Raw genomic sequence first — 18249 nt, 5'->3', positions numbered from 1 at the left:
CCCGGAAGCAATGCTGAAGTCCAAGTGTGACAAAGGGAGCTGGTCGCAGGGTGCAAGAATATATAGTGTGCCCTGCAGGCATCTGCAGGTAAGTTTAAGGAGGCTACCTCTCCCCTTTTGTGAGTCTTTGAAAGCCCTTGAAATGCTAATTGGTCCGGTCAGCTAGGGAAGTCTGAAGGAGGGGTGGGTGGGAAAGGAAGCCCAGAAAAGGCAAGTGAAAGATAAAAGGGGAGGTGCAGTTTCCCAAAGGGGCAGCTCCCTCCACCCTTCCCTCCCAGCCTCCGGTGGGCCTCTCCTCCGACTTAGCCCGGCCGACCCCGCAGTGGGCCCCATGTCCGACCACAGATTCAGCCCCGTGCCTGGGGAGGAACCCTCCTGCAACCTCTCCAAGAAAGCCAAGATCTGGCTCGGCATCATCCTGTGTGTGCTCGTTGTGGCGATCGTCGCGGTGCCGGTTGGAGTCCTGAAGTGGCGCAAGGCACCCAAGCACAAGGAGTGGAACGGGACGGGCACCACTGCGCATTTCCGCGAGATCGTTCTGGGGCGATGCTACATCTACACTCAGATCAGGCGGCCCCAGCTGAGGTGAGTCGGAGTCAGTGCGCACGGCCGGGCGCTGCGCTTGGCGAGGGGCTCGGCGGGGCGCGCGCGCCGGGCAGCGTCTCGGTCCCCGAACCAAAGCATCTCCAGTGTCGGGTCAGCTGAGAGACCGCTGCCTGTGCTGCTCGCCCAGAGCCTGGTTGCAATTCCGCGCCCCTTGCTGGGGTGGGCGGGTGGCCCCGAGCGCGCAGAGAAGAGCTGTGAACACCGGCAGAGATGACTGCCCTCGGGCAAGGCGCCCGGGCGCTCAGGGTCCCGCTGCGGGGATGGAAAACCACCGCAGACGCGCGGGGGGCTGTCGGGAGGGGTTTGGTGGCATTTTCTACTTTGCTGGGGTTTCCGTTCACTCTCTGACCAGAAAATGCCCGGATCAGACGCGTAAGGACGACACCTGCTTAAGTGGCTTCCGGAGCTTGCGGGGGCAGGATGTCCTCCGCAGGGCCAGACTCTGAAAAGAGTTTCCCTTGTGAAATAGAAAACAGCACCCGGATTCCTCTCGCGCCTCGTGCGATGAATGTCACTAGAGAACTCATTAACAAGACAAAACAAAGCAGTAACAACTCGAAAAACTGAGCTAAAACTTACATGATGAATCTGTCCAAACCCGGGGGACACCCCCCACATCAGGCTGTGCGGACCACCCCGCCTCCAGGCTCCTCGCGCCCCCTGCCCGCTAGCTACTAATCTCGCTCCAAAGTGAACCGCTTTCCTGACTGCCATTCCCACGCGCAGCGCACATTTTGGAAGTAAAGTAGGACACGCTGGGAAGAAAAAGCTACTTCTCAGCCGCGATTGAAGCTGTGAGTTCCGGGCTCCACCCTTCCGTCGCCAGGACCCCTGCCCTGCAGTCAGGGCCGCGCGCGGTGAGACCCACCCGGACCCTCCCCTCCAACCGCCCCCCCTCCCCGCTGGCGCTCAAGGGTTGGGTTCTAATGTGGATACCCGAGGTCTTCACCGCGAAATGTTCAAGTCCAAAGATGGCCAGGGTCCCTTAGGTTTTGTTTACAAATAATTAACTAGTTAATTGACAGAGAAACTAGAAGTTGAGGGGTTCCTTCAGCTTCTGACACTGTACCAATTAACTCAAGTGATAGATCCAATCTGAATCGCTAATGATGAAAGCCATCTTTTGAATTTTCGCCTTCATTTAACATTTTAAAATGTTTATTGTTGTTCAATCCTCTTTGGTTAGCACATCCACACGGCAGGCAGGATGCACCATGGAAACCACATGACTTTTTACTCTTCGTCAGGATGCTTGCTCACTATTAAACACACACGTGTGTATACATATGTGTACACACATATTTAGCATATACATATGTGCGCATGTACATATATTTAAAATATTAACGGGATATCTTCTGTTAGTATTTTTGAACGTCATGATATCTCACAATACATGTACATACGTTGTAAATGGGTTAGTGATTACATATGGTACTGTGTGCCAGGCACTTAGAAAAATCAAGTCATTTATCCTTAACAGCTAGTATACGAGGCAGTGGCTATTGCTATCCTTTTTTCCGTAGGAGCAGACTGAAGGAGGGAATTTGAGTACATTGCTAATAATTGGAACCAAAGAGTGAACTCAGTCACTGCCCTGGAAGAGTTACCATAAAATTCATTGTCCGTGTCTGGAGCCATTTTGAAAGGAAAGAGGATGCTATGCGTAATCATGCTGAGTCCGCATGCTTCACTCTGAGCATACGGCCACTTTCTCCTTGTGTGGCCAAGGGAACGAACTCTGGGGTCACATGGCTTGGCTCTGTCACATGCAACCTTGGGCAATGAGCTTACTCTCTCTGCGTTGCAGTGTTGTTAATTATAAAATGGAATGATGGTACTCACTGCACGGACAGACTGTGAGAATAAGGAGGAATAATCCTGATATGTACTAAGTGCTGAAGATGCTAAAATTTTTTGGAAAGGCAATATCACAGACATCTTTCAACAATAAGTGTAGATCAAGGCCAACATCAAAACGGTTGCCTTGTAATTAGATGTGTTTAAGTCACAATGCAGTAAATCAGTTCTCTGATGATGGAATTTATGTTATTTTTAACTTTTTACTATTATTCTTTTTTTAACTTAACACTTGTTCTTGGAGACATTCCAAAGCCGGTGCATATAGATTTAACAGCTCATAGTATTCCATAGGGTAGGTGTAAACATTTGCTAGTGACAGAAAATTAATTTCCAATTTTCAGTCCCATTCATTCATTCAACAAATATTTGCTGAGCATCTACTATGTTCCAGGAAGGATGTAGCTACTAACAATACAGGATCAAATGACCAAGTTCCCACTCTCATGAAGCTGCTATTCTAGTTGGGAGAGACAAGCCTCAATGAATGCCTTTGTACAGATATTTTTGTGTAGGATAGATGTCTAGAGGTGGAATTGTTGGATCAAAGGGAGCATTGTGCATATTTAAAATTTTGATAAGTATTTCTAAATTCCCTCCAGAATAACGATACTATTTTACACTCCCATTACCATCTATCAGAAGACATGTGTTTCCAAAGTCTCGTCATTGCTGAATAGTATCAACTGGTTTTTTGTTATGAAAAAAGCAACATCTAATTGTTTCCTGATTGTCAATGAGTCTTAGCAAGTTGTACACAGTTATTGATCACATATATATTTATATATATATATATATTTGTGTGTATGTGTGTGTGAATTTGTTGTTCAGATTCTTGCTAATTTCTGCTAAACTGCTTGTTTATTTCTTTTTATGCGGGTTCTTTAGATATTGTACATTATATAGATGGCGTTTTCTTCCTCTCTGTCTGTTGTCCTTGAATCGAATTTAATTTCTTTGTCTCACCAGAGACTTTAACCTCAGTCATGACTGATTAATAATTTCTTCCTTCTTTCCATGTTGTTGAAACTTTGGCACACTGACTGTTTCCCTTGTAGTCATACCCTCTTAATATCAGCAGTCTTTTCTCTGATAAATTATGAAGTCTGTACCTTGCCAGATTACTCTCTCCTGCCTAGTTTCTTTATATTGAGCTAAAGCAGCAATTTATGTCAAGTATTTAACCGGGTATTTCTACTTTGACCCAGTTCTTACAACCTCCGCAGGTCTTTATTTAAACTATGTACTAACATATAAAATGTAATACGTTATTTTATCACCAAGCAAAACAAAACTAGCATAAAAATTACACATACAATAATTATAACAGTGTGTAGTAAAACTGAATGTAAAGAAAAAAGAGAGCAAACTATGGCACTGCTGGGTTAATAATGGTATTATTGTAGGTTTCCTTCTTTATCATTCTTCAGTTTCCAATGGTCCATACTTGGTATTTTTCTTATCTATTACCACATAAAAATCCCCCCAAAAGTAAGTGGCTTCAAACATAAACCACGTTATGATGTTACATGAGTCTGTACATTGGTTGGGCTTAACCAGGTGGCTCTGCTGCTTTTTGTGACAGTGACCGGGCCTGAAGGCATCTGAGTAGTCAACTGAGCTGTAATATGTAGAAAGATTGGATGTCACTCATATGAATGGCACCTCGGAGGGACAGCTGAAAGGCTGCTGCCACCTGAGGTGCTCGACAGGCTGGGTCTCTCTCTCTCTCTCTCTGTGATGTCATAGTGTGAGCGTGTTTTACCCTCGGTGCCCTGGATGTGATCATTGCCTTGAGGCCATTTCTTATTTTGATGTTCTTTTACCCCGAACTGTGGGGGATGACAAGCAGTTTTATTTTCAAACTCCGCTGTACCAGACTTGGAAATATTATCTCTTGATTCTGCTAAAAAATGAATAGCTCTTTTTTTAGTTCATTTTTCTCTTTTTCTCTGTAACTTACCACACACAGCTGAAAAAAAAGAAATGAGTTGGCACTTTCAACATTCTGCTTGGAAATCTCCTTAGCCAAATTTGTAAATTCTTAGCTCCATTAGTGCAGGTGACAGCGTTACTAAACTTCCCACCACTACATAACACAAGTCTTTTTCCCAGCCTCCAGTAACATTTTCCTCTGGGTCTGTCCAGCCTCCGTAAACAGTGTCCTTGAGGCCTTGCTTATGCCTGCTACTCAGTCCCCAATGTTAATGCCACATTGTAGTAGTCAGTGTTCTCCAGAGTGACAGAGAGAGAGATAGAGAAATATTGATTGACTTTAAGGAATTGGCTCATGTGACGGGGGAGGCTGACAAGTCCAAAGTCTGCAGGGTAGGGGAGCAGGCTGGAGACCCAGGGAAGAGTTGACATTGCAGCTCAAGTCTGAAGGCCACTTGCTGGCAGAATTCCCTTGGTGTGTGTGTGTGTGTGTGTGTGTGTGTGTGGTGTCAGTCTTCTTTTAACGCCTTCAGCTGATCCATGAGGTCCATTCATATTGTGAAGAATAATCTGCTTTACTCAAAGTCTATTTATTTAAATGTTAATCTCATGCAAAAATACCCTCACAGGGACATCCAGATGTGTTTGACCAAATACCTAGATACGCTGGCCTAGCCAAGTTGACACGTAAAATGAGCCATCGTACGCATGTTTTAGGGTTTTGCTATGTAGCACTTCACCAGGGTACCGCTGCCTGTTTGGGTTGTCTGTTGCTGCATCATTAACTAACCCTAAAATGTAGGGACTTAAAACAACGAGCATTTATTTTCTTTCATGAGTCTGTGGGTTGATTGGGATCAGCAGGGCGGCCTGCCTCACACGATGTCAGCTGGGGCGGTGGTCGTCTGGGGGACTGACTTGGCTGGAACATTCAAAATATCACATTTACAGGACGGAGCCATGGCACTTGGGCCCAGCGGGATGGCTGCACCTCTCTTTCCCTTTGTGTCCTCTCAGGGCGGCTCCTCGGCTGTAACCTCGCCACACGGTCTCCCCATGGTGCATGCAGCTAGGTGCCCTCAGGGTTCCTAAACTCTTAAAAGTGGGGGCTGGCAGGTCTTCCTAAAGCTTTAGACCCATAACTGGTACTTATTTCCACCACGTTCTATTGGTTGAAACAGTCCCAAGTTCAGCCCAGATTCAAAGGGCGTGGAAGCGCCACCCCCGGATGGGGGAGGTAGCACAGATTTTGTGGGCAGCCTTAACCCGTCATATATCTTCATGTTTATTTTTCTCAATTGCATTGCCTTCTTGTCGTTTTTGTTTTCTCTGTTACATCTCTTGCTCTTTCTACTTGATTACCTTTCATTAACTGTATTTAAAAATGACAAATATCTACTACATGCCACCTGGAATGTAAGATCCTTAAGTCTAAGGACTTTTTGTTGAGTGATATGTTGGAAGACCTAAAATAGTGCCTGGAATATAATAAGCAGAAATATTGAATTCAATTAAGTGAACCGTATACAGGCTAGTATATTATAAATAATAGAAATAAAGAAAGCCATAATTAACATAGCTCCTCAATAAACCTTTCAATACCATCACTTCTGAAATCCATCCATTTCTGTTTGGGGCACTTGGATTTTTGCTTCTGCATTAATAGCATCTTGGTTTTATTTCTTGTTTGTTTGTTTGGTTGGTTTGGTGTGGTTTTCTTTGGTTGGTTGTAGGACTTGAACTCCTGTACTTATTTCTTTTCTTTGGTTTTCCTTTCCCAGTCTCTCTTACTCCCACAGAACTTTCTGCCAGCTTTTTTTAAAAAATAATTTACTTATTTATTTGTTTGTTGTTTTGTTTATTTATTTATCTTTTAGAGAGAGGAAAGGAGAAAGAGGGGGAGAGAAACATCACTGTGTGGTTGCCTCTCACTTGCGCCCCCAACTGGGGACCTGACCTGCCACCTAGTCATGTGCCCTGACTGGGAATCGAACCAGCGACACTTGGCTCCCAGACTGACGCTCAATCCACTGAGCCACAGCAGCCAGGGCTCTGCCAGCTTTTTAGTGTTGAAACTTTAGTGTTGTTATGAAGCTGAGCCTTTTTTGAATTAAACCAGGAGCATTAAACACAGAAAACTCCTGAGCAGATCACACCTGGCCATCCTGTCTGACGTGTCACACTCAGGAGCTACCTTCTGACCAAGATGGCCCTGGGCATACGCAGCCTGAGAGACTTGTGGCCCGAGGCTCACGGAAGTGTTGGAAAATTGATATGGTGGGGAGTGTCAGGTCTCCAAGCAATATCAGAACTCAGGGGATGTGGGGGAGCAGGGCAGAGCCTGCAGGAAGGAGCAGACAGCCAGCACCCAGAGTAACATGGGCTTCAAGGGAGGCGCCTAGATGATGCGGCTTCGTTTTCATGAATCTTCTCACCTGTGGGAAAGCCAGGCCTCCCCATGAACTGCAGTCATCCATCCTGATAGCGGCTGTCTGTTTGGGGATGGGGACAGGCCCTTCTGTGACAGCTCTCCTCATCCCTGCCCCGAGAGGTGCCAGGGTCCCGGAAGCAGGGACTGTTGCATTCACTCCTGTGTCCTTCATTGTCTGGCACTTTGCTCAGCACATTATATAGTCTCTTAATAGGTGCTGGCTCAATTGAACTCAAGTCCATTGAACTCAAGTCCACATCATTCTGGTTGGAACAAACGTATGAGACACTTAATCAGAGTAAATTCTTCACCCATCTTACCCTGTCTTGTAATGATCACTTCTGTGCCCACGTTGACTGTCTTTCTGACCCCTTTATCTTCATTTCACAATTTCTTCTTGTTTCTCTTTCTTCTTTAAAGTTTCTAGTCAGCTTTCTTGGGGCCAGTTCTTCCTTTTTACTTCCCCGTGCCTCTCGTTTTAATGAGCTTAGCATTTTATTAACTTCTACTCAGTGAAATGTAATAGTGTACAATGTATAAAAAGCAAACACTTAGTAAACAGTAAAGACTTACTGGGTGCCTGGGGCTGGGGCTGGGCATGAGGGTTTCAGAGAGAACGGAAGCATGGGTCCCACTCTCCAGGGTCCTGCAGGGGTGGTAGCGGGGGAGAGCTGTCCTGGAAACTGAATACCGCAGGGCAGCGTGATCTAGAACAGCGAATAGGCTTGTGCATGGACGAGAGGGGTCCCGGGGGGTGGAGTTGCTCTGTGCTCTTAGCTTTTTGCTAGGGGCGTCTCAGATATGCTCAAGTACCTATCAAACGAGAAAATATGCGAGCTTCTGTGAGCCAAGGGTCAGCACGATGCCACAGAGATTCAAAAACGAGCATCCCCAGTGGTGGGGCAGAGGCGATGAGGGCTTTGTGAGAGCAGCAGCATCTGCCATCTTCCTGTTACAACAGAGGTTCAGCTGTGGTGCGTTCTGAATAGTGTGTGTTGCCCCGTTGAACAGAGCCTGGGAGACGGGTAAGATGCTACTCCTGGGGGGGAAGATTGGGCCACCTGATGGACCAAAACTCTTCAGAAGTTGTGGGACCTTGGAAAGATTCCCCTGGTGGGAGAGTCTGGACCTCTTGCTGGGCCATGCACGACCTGGACTTTCTCAGCACCAAGGGACTAGGAGGGTTCTTGCACAGGATGGAATTCCAGCATGTTTTCTTTTGGGGGGTGATGGAACGGCTGCCTGCTCAATGTTTACTCCCGGTTAGACCCTGAACTTCATCAGAGCATCGCACGGCCTCACGTTCCCCTGTGTATCCTCGATGCTCAGTTCTGTGCTCGTCAGTGTTCCTTCAATCTCACCTTGCATTCTGGGGTTCGTAGACAGAGCCCCGTGGCCAGAGAGTCTTAGATGCACCTGACTGAGTGCGGAAGGTAAATAAAGAAAGCGAAGCAGGGCTCCAAGCAATGGGGCCCGGGTGTTGCTATGGTTACAAGAGGGAAGCCAACCCCAGAGCTGAGTTATCTGTGGAAGGAGAGTTGGAGTACAGACCATATGCCAATCAACTGGGTTTGGGGCCTATGGGGCTTGGGGTGCTACCCAGACATCTGGACAAATGTAGCCCGGGGGATAGAGTCTTCTAGAAAGAGGGGTTAGCGGGAAGCCCCAGGAGCGAGCACGTGCAATGGCTGAGTGAGCGACAGCAGAGATGAGAGGAGAGGCGGAAGGAGAAACGCCCTTTCTGTGCTCTTCGATCCCGCATGCTGCTTCCTACGTTCCTGCAAAGGTCCGGGGTGCTCCCTGCTGGAGTCCGGCCGCCAGCCTCGCTCCGGCATCACTGTTAACAGCTGGAGAGAGCGGCGGGGTTTTCCCCGGAGGAAACCGTTGTTCTTTGTCACGGTGAGCACTCATGCCTCCCCTGCTGCCTCCTTTCCTTTTTGGAGGCAATACCCTTGGAAAACAGCTGCCGACGTTCACTGAGAAAGTTTGAAGGAAGACAGGCTGGGACCAGTGTTTGTGGGTTGTGCACGATGTCTTTATATAGTTGGTTATTTTAAAATTTGATCTGAATCCTGTCAGGAAAGTCTGGACACAAATCACACGAATGGAGACCTGGAGCCTGAGAGAGGGTAGGAGATTTGACAATCTCCTACAGTGAGTCCGGGCTGGCGAGGGGCGTTGTGGGCCCTGGGTGCATGACATTCAGTGGGCAAGAACTACAAGCTGTCCCCTTAAGCTCGGGAACAAGACAGGGTGTCCGCTTTCACCTCTCATATTCAACATAGTGCCGGAAGTCCTAGCCACAGCAATCAGACATGAAGAAGAAATAAAAGGCATTCATATTGAAAAGGAAGACGTAAAACTGTCATTACTTGCAGATGACAGGATACTGTATATAAAGAATCCTACATATTCCAATTTTTTTTTTCTGAGAAACCTCCTTGGGCAAGGGAAACAAAAGAAAAAATCAACAAATGAGGGAATATATGCATAACCCACAGATAGAAACACCAATGTGGTGATGGCCAAAAGGAGGCGGGAGTGGAGGTTGAGTGGAGAGGGGCAGAGGGAGGAAAGATAGGATGAATGTAATAGTGTCAATTACAAAAATAGAGTTGATCGATTCCCAGTCAGGGCACATGACTAGGTTGCACACCAGGCCCCCAGTTGGGGGTGCATGAGAGGCAACCACACATTGATATTTTTCTCCCTCTCTTTCTCTGTTCCCCTCTCCCTAAAAATAGATAAATAAAATAAAATAAAATAAAGAAGCCTTTGTTTATTTTAAAAAAAGAATAATATAGGAAAGGGAAAAAAAGTTGAAAAGAAAAGCAAGAAAAATATGTTTACTATTAAAAATAAATAAAAACATATCTGCCTTATGATCCAGTGATTCCATTTTTGGAAATATCTCCAAAGAAAATTGAAGCACTGATTCAAAAGACTGTATGCACTCCTATGTTCATCGCAGCATTATTTACAATAGCCAACATTTGGAAGCAGCCCATTGCCCCCCAGTGCATGAGTGGGTAAAAAAGCTGTGTTACATTTAAGCAATGGAACACTAGTCAGCCATAAAAAGAAGGAAATCATACCTTTTGCAACAGCATGGATGCACCAGGAGAGCATTATGTTAAGTGAAAAATAAGTCAGTCAGAGAAAGACAAGGACCATATCATTTCTTTCATATGTGGAATCTGATGAACAGACTAAACTAACAAAATAGAAGCAGATTCATAGATACAGGGAACAAACTGACAGCTGTCAAAGGGGAGAAAGTAGGCGGGGGTGAGTGAAAAAGGTGAAGAGATTAAGCAAAAAAAAAACACCCCAAAACCCATAGACACAGACAACAGCACGGTGATTGCCAGAGGAAAAGCGGGTGAGGGCAGTAGATGAGGGTAAAGGGGGGATAAGTGCTGACAAAAGGAGACCTCACTTTGGGCGATGAACCCACAATACAATGTACAGATGATCTAATACAGAATGGTACACCTGAAACCTGTATAAACGTATTAACCTAATGTGTCTGAAAATATTAAAGGCATAAAAGAAGAACAAGAAAAAAAGAACGAAAAAGAAAGAATTTTGTGATAGCAAATGCAGAACATTAAACTCCAATCATGGCGCCTTTCTAGGCCCAGGGCCCTGTGTGACTGCATTGGTCATACGTCCATGAGGACAGTCTTGTAGCTGGGCACAGTGGGGACTGAAACTCAACTCTTTCTATCCTTGGGCTCAGCAGACCTATTGGGCTGATGAGAAAACTGAGGCATGGAGTGACTTTCCCAAGGTCCAGAGCTGGTAAGTGGTAGGGCAGGTTTTTGCACTGACAACATACGGCTTTCAAAAGGGTGTCCTCTAAGCAGCTCTTAGGGTCTGGGGACAAGCCATTTCAGCTCAGCCTTTCTGTGATCTCCGAAGTGAGGCAGTTGGTACTCTTTCCATCCGTCTCAAAAATGCTGTATTGTGGGATCACTTGGCTCTTCCTTTTAGGGAGGCAAGGGCCCCAGTTCGGTGCTTTGTCTTAGTACTTTCAGGACAATATTACAAGTCCCTGCAGGTAAAGCAGTAGAATGTCATGTCCTGCCCTGGTCACAGCAAGGACATGTTCTTTGTTGTTTCCCTCACCTCTTGAACGATCACATCTTAGAGCTGAGTCAGGAAGAATGGGGTGCACATGCTGTGAGGGAGGCTTGGTTGGTTAATCATAGCACGGTGGGTGAGCCAGGGTTCAGCCTCAAAATCCTCAACAGCACAGCACGTAGACGCTACTGATTGGTTGGAGCTGTTCCAAGGGATGACAGCTATTTGCGGTGCTGCTTCAGACCGCTAGTCGGGGTGGGTCAGGAAGTAGGGGGCCTCAGGATGAGAAGCTCCATGAAGAAGTTCCAGGGCCTGAGGTTGCTCGGCTTGGAGAAATCTGATGGCAGATAGTATAGGTGTTCAGGTGTCCCTCACTGATTCAAGAAGCGTCTTGTTGCAAGGGGATGAGATGCGTGTTTTGTAGCTGTACAGACAGAACCAGAGTCCCAAATAGAAGAGTCAAGAGGAATGGCCAAATTCACACAGCGCGTCGCAGTTCGAATTCATCTGCTGCTGAACTAGAAGTTTCAAAAAGTCAAGTGCACGACTTCATAACATACAGAATCAACACGTGTCAAAGATTTATGAATCAATAAGCGAGAATGTCGGTCCAAAGGACATTTTGAGGTACTGAGTATTTATCAGGGAATATTATAATTATATTTATCAGTTTGCTATAAAACTGGTTAATGTTTTACAAGGCTGTAAAAACCTTTGGGAATATTTTTCTGCTAGACAGAAATTATTTGCATCTCTAACATACATCTCCAAGTTACCAACTAACTTTGTAGGTTTGAGAGTAAATAGAAGACAAACAAAGATACTTTCTGCTAGATAATGAATTCCTGGATAAGCCAGTCAAATAATGCTCTAATATGTCATTGAAGAGACATGCTGCCCATCTTTTTGCCTTGTTTCCAAGTTTTAAATATTTTTGCAACATGTTTATTCAGTAAGTAGTGAGTTCATTATGTCCCACAAACTCTTCTGGCTCCTGGAGCCAGAGTACAAAACAAAGAATTCTTGCTCACATGGAGCTCCCATTCTAAGGGGAGGCAGTAAAGGAAGCCAGACAATATACAGTATGGCAGGTGGTGGGAAGTGCCGGGAGAGACTGGAGGCGGGGGAGCATTTAAAGTTTTAAATTTGGTAATAAAATAAAGAGGGCTTCACTGAAAGCTGACATTTTAGTACAAACCTGTAGACAGAGGGAGGGCAAAACCTAGAAATGTCTGAGGCAGAGCATTCTGGGCAAAAGGGGGAACTTGTGCACAGGTGATGAAGAACAGTGAAAATGCCAGCAGGGTCGGAGCTTTCTGTTATGGAAATTTGCAAACAGAAATACAACCAGAGAAAATAAGTCAAGCCCGGTTTTCCCGTTACCCAGCCTTAACCATGATCAACATTGTGCTCTCCTTACTTCATCTGTCTCCTCACTTTTTCCCCCCTGAAGGGCTTTAAAGTAAATTTCAGACTTCATATCATTTTGTCTTTAAATGTTTTGGTCTGTATCTCTAACAAAAAATAAAATTAAAAACATAACTAGAATGCCATTATCATACTTCACAGAATTAAGAGTAATTAATTCTTGAATATTATCCAATATCCATCCTGTGCTCAATTTTCCATGATTTTCTTTAAAATGGGGCAAGGAAAGAAGTATGAAAGGGATTTAGAGTTTTTTGTCTTAATTCCGATGGGAGCGGAAGTCATTTGGAGAGTGATGGTGGTGAGAAGTGACTGGATTCTGGATACATTTTGAAAGTAGATCTCTATGGACTCGTATGTAATATGTGAGTGAAGAGAAGAAACAATCATGACGCCAAGATTCTGGTGCTGACACACTTAAAAAGTGAATTGCCCGTTATGAAAAAGGGAAAGACTAGGGTGTAGTAAGTTGGGAAATGAATCAGGAGTTTAGTTTTGTGTCTGTTGATTTTGCAATGCAGATTGCCATCCAAGCAGAGATGTTGAATAAGAAGTTGGTTCGTATGAATCTAGAGTACTAGGGAGAGTTCGAGGCTGGAGCTATAAATGTGGAAATCAATAGTGTAGAAACTCAAGGCAAGATGTTTCAGAAGGAGGAAGTGTAGTAGGCTCATTCAAGTGATTTCAACTGGTCAAGCAAGGGGAAGATTGAACATTGACCAATGAATGGCTGACTTTGACAGCATCAGCTCTAGAGAAGTGGGGGTGATGAAAGTCTGTCCAAACTGCATTCCAGAAACAAAAATAGGAAGGCAGGAATGGGAGACTATGTGCATAGAAAATCTTGCAAAGGATTTTGCTGGAAAGGAGAACAGAAATGGGTTAGTGGCTGGATGGATAAGAAGTTCAAGATGGAAGAAATTGGGGCTTGTTTGAGGAGCAGCTTTTTAAAAGTAGGCTGAGGTCATATAAGTAAAGAATACATCTAGATTTGTAGCTCCTTGTTGTCTTCCACAATTGGTTTACCAAAATCAAATTCAGTAACACTTTTTTTTAAGTAACCCACCTGTGGTCATTTTTACAAGACATTCAGCTTAGTAAAAATAGTTTTCTTTTCCCACTTATTCCATTTGTTTATGTAAACTTAAATTAAATAATATAATTTAAAAAACAAGCATAACAAATAGGTCAATAACAACCAAGTCAGTAGAAACAAAAATTATTGGTTATACTAGAGAGTAGCTTGTTAATTATGTAAAAGACAGGCAAATAAACAGAAAGAGCAGAGTGTTGTTTATACAGTAACTCAGTTAAATAGAGGTTAGTTAAGAAGTTTTTTGTAATAAATTTAGAAGTGGTCAGTCATTTTTTTTTTCTTGCCATTAAAGGGATCCCTTAGAAATGTCAGAAAATTACCCAAATTTTTCTTTAAATAAAGGATGGTGGAAATAATAAATAGAAAGGATTTGAGAACGAAACAGGATTATAGATGAAACCAAGAATTGAGTGTGTGTGTGTTTCAAAGCCTTTGGAAGGAGGGGAGTGATAATATTCATGGAATTTTATAGTTGATATGAGGGGCAGAGTAGGGGATTATCTTTTCATCAAATTATCACTGGTAAATATTCACTCTGGAACAGGGGATAATGAGAATCTTGCTTTTGAAAACAATAAGGAAAGTGAAAACTGAGGTCATAAATTTGAAGAATACATGGAGCAAGACAAAAACATTATGTTCTCTTCCAATAACTCTTAGTTTTTTCTAATTATAAAAGTAAAACACGTCCTTCATAGAACACTGGGGAAAGTAAAAGTATAAAAGAATACAAAATCACTAATCCGCAGAGTGGAATTCTAAATAGTGGAGAAGGCCACCAGTTTTTTGAAAAAGTAAGGAGATTCACAAATGGAAGATATATATCCACTTAAAGTGATGACCTTACCATGAATTATTTTATAGACATAATTCAAACTTCCTCTATAATCTGACATTTGGAAAATTTCTAAACTCACTTCCCAGTAGTTTTCCTCATTCTTTCCATTCAAGAAACTCTTTTTCTTTTCCTAATCCATATTTCCTCTCATTTTTTTCATTTTTAAAATTTAAAAATGTTCAATTATGAAAATATTAAGCACACTAAAATGCCGTGAAAGGATATGGCAAATATCTATTTATTCATTATGCCATGTTAAGAGACAAACTTATTGCCATATTTGTTTTAGATCCTTTTTTCTAGCTTTTAAGGAAGTAATATGTTACAGAAAAAAATAAAAATACCTCTCCTCCAATTTCCATTTCTCCTTTCTCAGAGGCAAATAATGCTACTTGTTTTTCCTGTATCTTTCCAGAAATGTTCTCTGAACACATACATCTATAGTTATTTTTCCACACACACATTCTCTCTTCCGTGTCTCCTTTTCTGCCCCCACTTATCAATGTATCCTGATTATCAGGGAAGTCTAAGTTACAGGGTATCCGTTTGATGGATTTTTTTTTTTTTTTTTTTACCACACCTTGACTTGTACTGATGGACATTTAGGTTGTTTTATACCTTTTGCAGTATGTTACAAAAATGCTGAATCAAAATCCTGGTGTGTGTAAGATAGACTCCTGGAAGTGGCATCGCTCCATGAAAGAATATAATACCATTTTAATTTTGAAAACAGATTGACTAGGATATGGTTTCTAAGGCTGTGTGCAGTGATTTTAAAAACGATACAGACTGCGGCCACGTGGTGTTGATACGAACAATGTAAGAGCAAAGCAAAGACAGAATGACGGTAAGGGTTATTTTAATGAGTCCCCATTAAGCTCTTGTCGTTTCACCAGAGATAAACAAAACTTACAACTTTCTTTTGAAAGTTATGTTTCTGGGGCGGGGAGGACTGGATGAAATAAGGGGAAGTGATTAGCCAGAGAACAGATATACATGACACCCGAACATGGACAATGGTGTGGGGATTGCCTGGGGGAGGGGCGCTTGGGGGAGGGGCGCAGGGGGAAAGAGTGGGGACAATTGTAAGAGCATAAACAATAAAATGCAATTTTAAAAAGAGCCAAATATCTCCTTATGAGTTCATTCTCTTCTTGGAGCAATGAGAGTTTCTATTTCCCCATAACTTTACTACACAGGTTATTTTGAAATTTTAGGGGGTTTTCTGACTTCCTAATTTTTATCCATATGATAAGGAAAGATGTTGCTGTAGTTTTGTTTTAATTTGTCTTTATTTTGTACTTTTCCCTATAGAATAAACTTTGCTTTTGCTAGCTAAATACCTAATACTCTGCCTGGCAGTTAGCAACCACTCTGTATTTATTAAACAAAATAATGGAAATATAAACTAGATGAAGTTGTATTTTATTGATATAAATATACTTTATATATTCATGTTTATATTATAATAATTGGATATTATAATAATTATAAGTAGATTTTAATGAGTATAAGAAGTAGCTGTCACAGAATGATTCAGACCTGAGCATTAAATTTCTTTCACTAATTTGTTTTGCTTTACAGTTTTAGGGTAACTTTCATTCCAACAGGTAACTATTAAGGAATGGGCTTGCTTAATATTGTAGGGGAAGACATGCTTAGGCTTGAAATGGGGATGAAAGGTGAAGGCATGAAAGGAAAAGGTCCAGGATGTTCCTTTCTTTTTAGGTTTCCACACCCAGGTTTATTGAGGGAAGGGAGGGAAAGGGGTTGGAAGTGAGAGGGATACTCCCGGTCCACCTTGAGCGTCTGTAGGATTGAGCAACGGAGAAGAGGAGGAGGAGGAAGGAGGAAGGGGGAGGGAACAAAGAGAGGAGACCTCCCGATCCACCTCATGGGCCCGTAGGAGTCCCCTCCAGGATGTCCCTTTCTTAATGATACACATATAATATGTTTTCCCCCAGATCTTTCCCCAAATAAATCCACAAAATACATTATCTGACAAAAAGAGAAAACAGCAACCTAGGAATCAATAATGAAAAGGTTGGCATTGCATTTGGAAATTAAAACAGCTCGTGACACAGCTTCCTTGGAGATAATGCGGATGGTTGGTCCTCAGGCTTCATGTCCTTGACCAAACAAGAGCATGTGACTCTCCTAATCACTTCTCCCTGATTACTGTCCTCCCTTTACTTGGTTTCTAGCATAACCCAGCCTTCTGCTTTTTGTTCTCTACCTCTGGTGGTACCTTTCCAGTCTTTGCTGGTTTCTCCTCACAGCCTCTTATGTCGGGGTGTCTCAAGACTCAGTTCTTGGTCATCTTTTCCTTGCCTTTTTATGCTTTGGATAATTTCATGGCTTTATTTCTCTTGAACTTCAGACTCATACCCATCTGTTTATTCCAAAGCTTCACTTGCATGTTTAATAAACTTTTAAAAGTCAGTGTGGGGTGAGGCGAGGGAAGATAGGTTGACTTTGGGGGGTGGGCACCAGTGCAATATACAGCTTTTATTACAGAAATGTCCACCTGAAACCTATACAATTGTATTAACCAATGTCACCCCGATAGATTTCATAAAAGTTAAAAAAAACCTCCGTGTGTCATAAATTGAACTCCTGATCAATGTCCCCTCTATCTTCATCCCAGTTAAGAACAACTCTGTCCTTCCATTGTCTCAGGTCCCAAACCTTGGGTTATCATTGTTTCCTGATTTCTTTAACACCCCGCATCCAGTCCATTAGGAAATTCACAATGAATCCAGAATCTACTGCTTCTCACCATCTTTATTGCTACCAGGCTCATCAGAACCCTCAGCAACAGCTGTCCAGATTTCTGGTCTACCTGCCTCTGCCCTTTCCCTCTTTCAGACTATACTCCACAAAGCAGCCAGAGACATCCCCTGAAACTTAAGCAATTCTCTATGGCTCTGCAGTTCACCATGAATAGACGCCGAATTCCTCACAATGGCTCATGAAGCCCTGCGCAGCCTGGTATAATTATCCTTCTGACTCCATTTCCATCTCCTCTTCACCTTGCTCAACTTGCTGCAGCCACACTGGCTGCCTTGGCATTTCTTGAACTTACCAGGCATCAGGGCCTTTGATCTGGCTGTTCCTTCTGCCCTGAATGTTGCTCCCTTGGATGTCTCTATGACTAAGGCCCTTACTTCCCTCAATTCTTTGCTCAAATGTCATCTACTGTCCACCCTGTTTAATGCTGAGCCCCGCCAGCTCCTTCTGTATCACTCCTGACACACTTATCTGACTCTATTTTTAGTTTTTTCCATGGAACTTAAAAATGTCTAAGGTACTCCATAACTTATTTATTGTTTATTGTGAGTCTTGCTCTGATAGACTGTAAACTCCCACAAGGACAGGGACCTTTGTCTGTTTTATTTACTGCTGTATCCTACATGTTCATAAATGTGCCTAGCACATACTAGATTCTCAATAAAATTTAAGCTTTCTTTTTGCCTGAAGCGTCTTCTGATTTGAAGACTGCTGAGAAAATCAGAAGTTGCCTCAGTGAACCTCACCAATCCCTGTTCTCCACTGCAAGACCACAGGGTGGCAGTCTTTGCCTTCAGTACCCACCCCAGGAGCCTCGAAATTGAGAAATTGAGTTAAGGTGCTTGTTTTCTTTGGGCCAGGACAAGTCTTCAGGACTTGTCAGCAGGAAAATTCATTGAATGGATGTAATTACCGCTCTAGATCTAAATGCTTTTTGGAATGAGGATTTAAGGTGTGTGAGCTTTCTTTCCCTGGTGAGCAACACGTTATAAAGGTGATGCTGCTTTATTAATGGGGATTCGAAATATAATTATTTGTGGGAAGGGCGTAGGTTTAGAGAGAGATGACAGCATAGTGTTATGAACCCTGAAGGAGGCTGACAACACACCAAATGCATTTAACCACCAAATAGATCTGCTTTTTCACCTTAGCATAGAATTCACAGCATAAGACTAACCC

The 18249-nt window shown here is 43.3% G+C and overlaps 1 protein-coding gene across 1 annotated transcript in view; it reads left to right on the top strand.

Moving 5' to 3' along the window:
• The first annotated feature begins 263 nt into the window (after nucleotides 1–263).
• CD38 (CD38 molecule) overlaps nucleotides 264–18249 on the top strand; it is a 34547-nt gene continuing 16561 nt past the window's right edge. The window contains exon 1 of the mRNA XM_090267055.1: nucleotides 264–585. Within this exon, the coding sequence (XP_090123181.1) occupies nucleotides 332–585 (254 nt within the window). The 5' untranslated portion in view covers nucleotides 264–331. The remainder of the gene's footprint in view (nucleotides 586–18249) is intronic.

Source organism: Furipterus horrens, unplaced genomic scaffold (genome assembly GCF_987537825.1).
Source record: "Furipterus horrens unplaced genomic scaffold, mFurHor1.1.pri manual_scaffold_2, whole genome shotgun sequence".
In the NCBI taxonomy this organism is placed as follows: domain Eukaryota; kingdom Metazoa; phylum Chordata; class Mammalia; order Chiroptera; family Furipteridae; genus Furipterus; species Furipterus horrens.
This window is presented reverse-complemented; position numbering and strand designations above follow the sequence as displayed.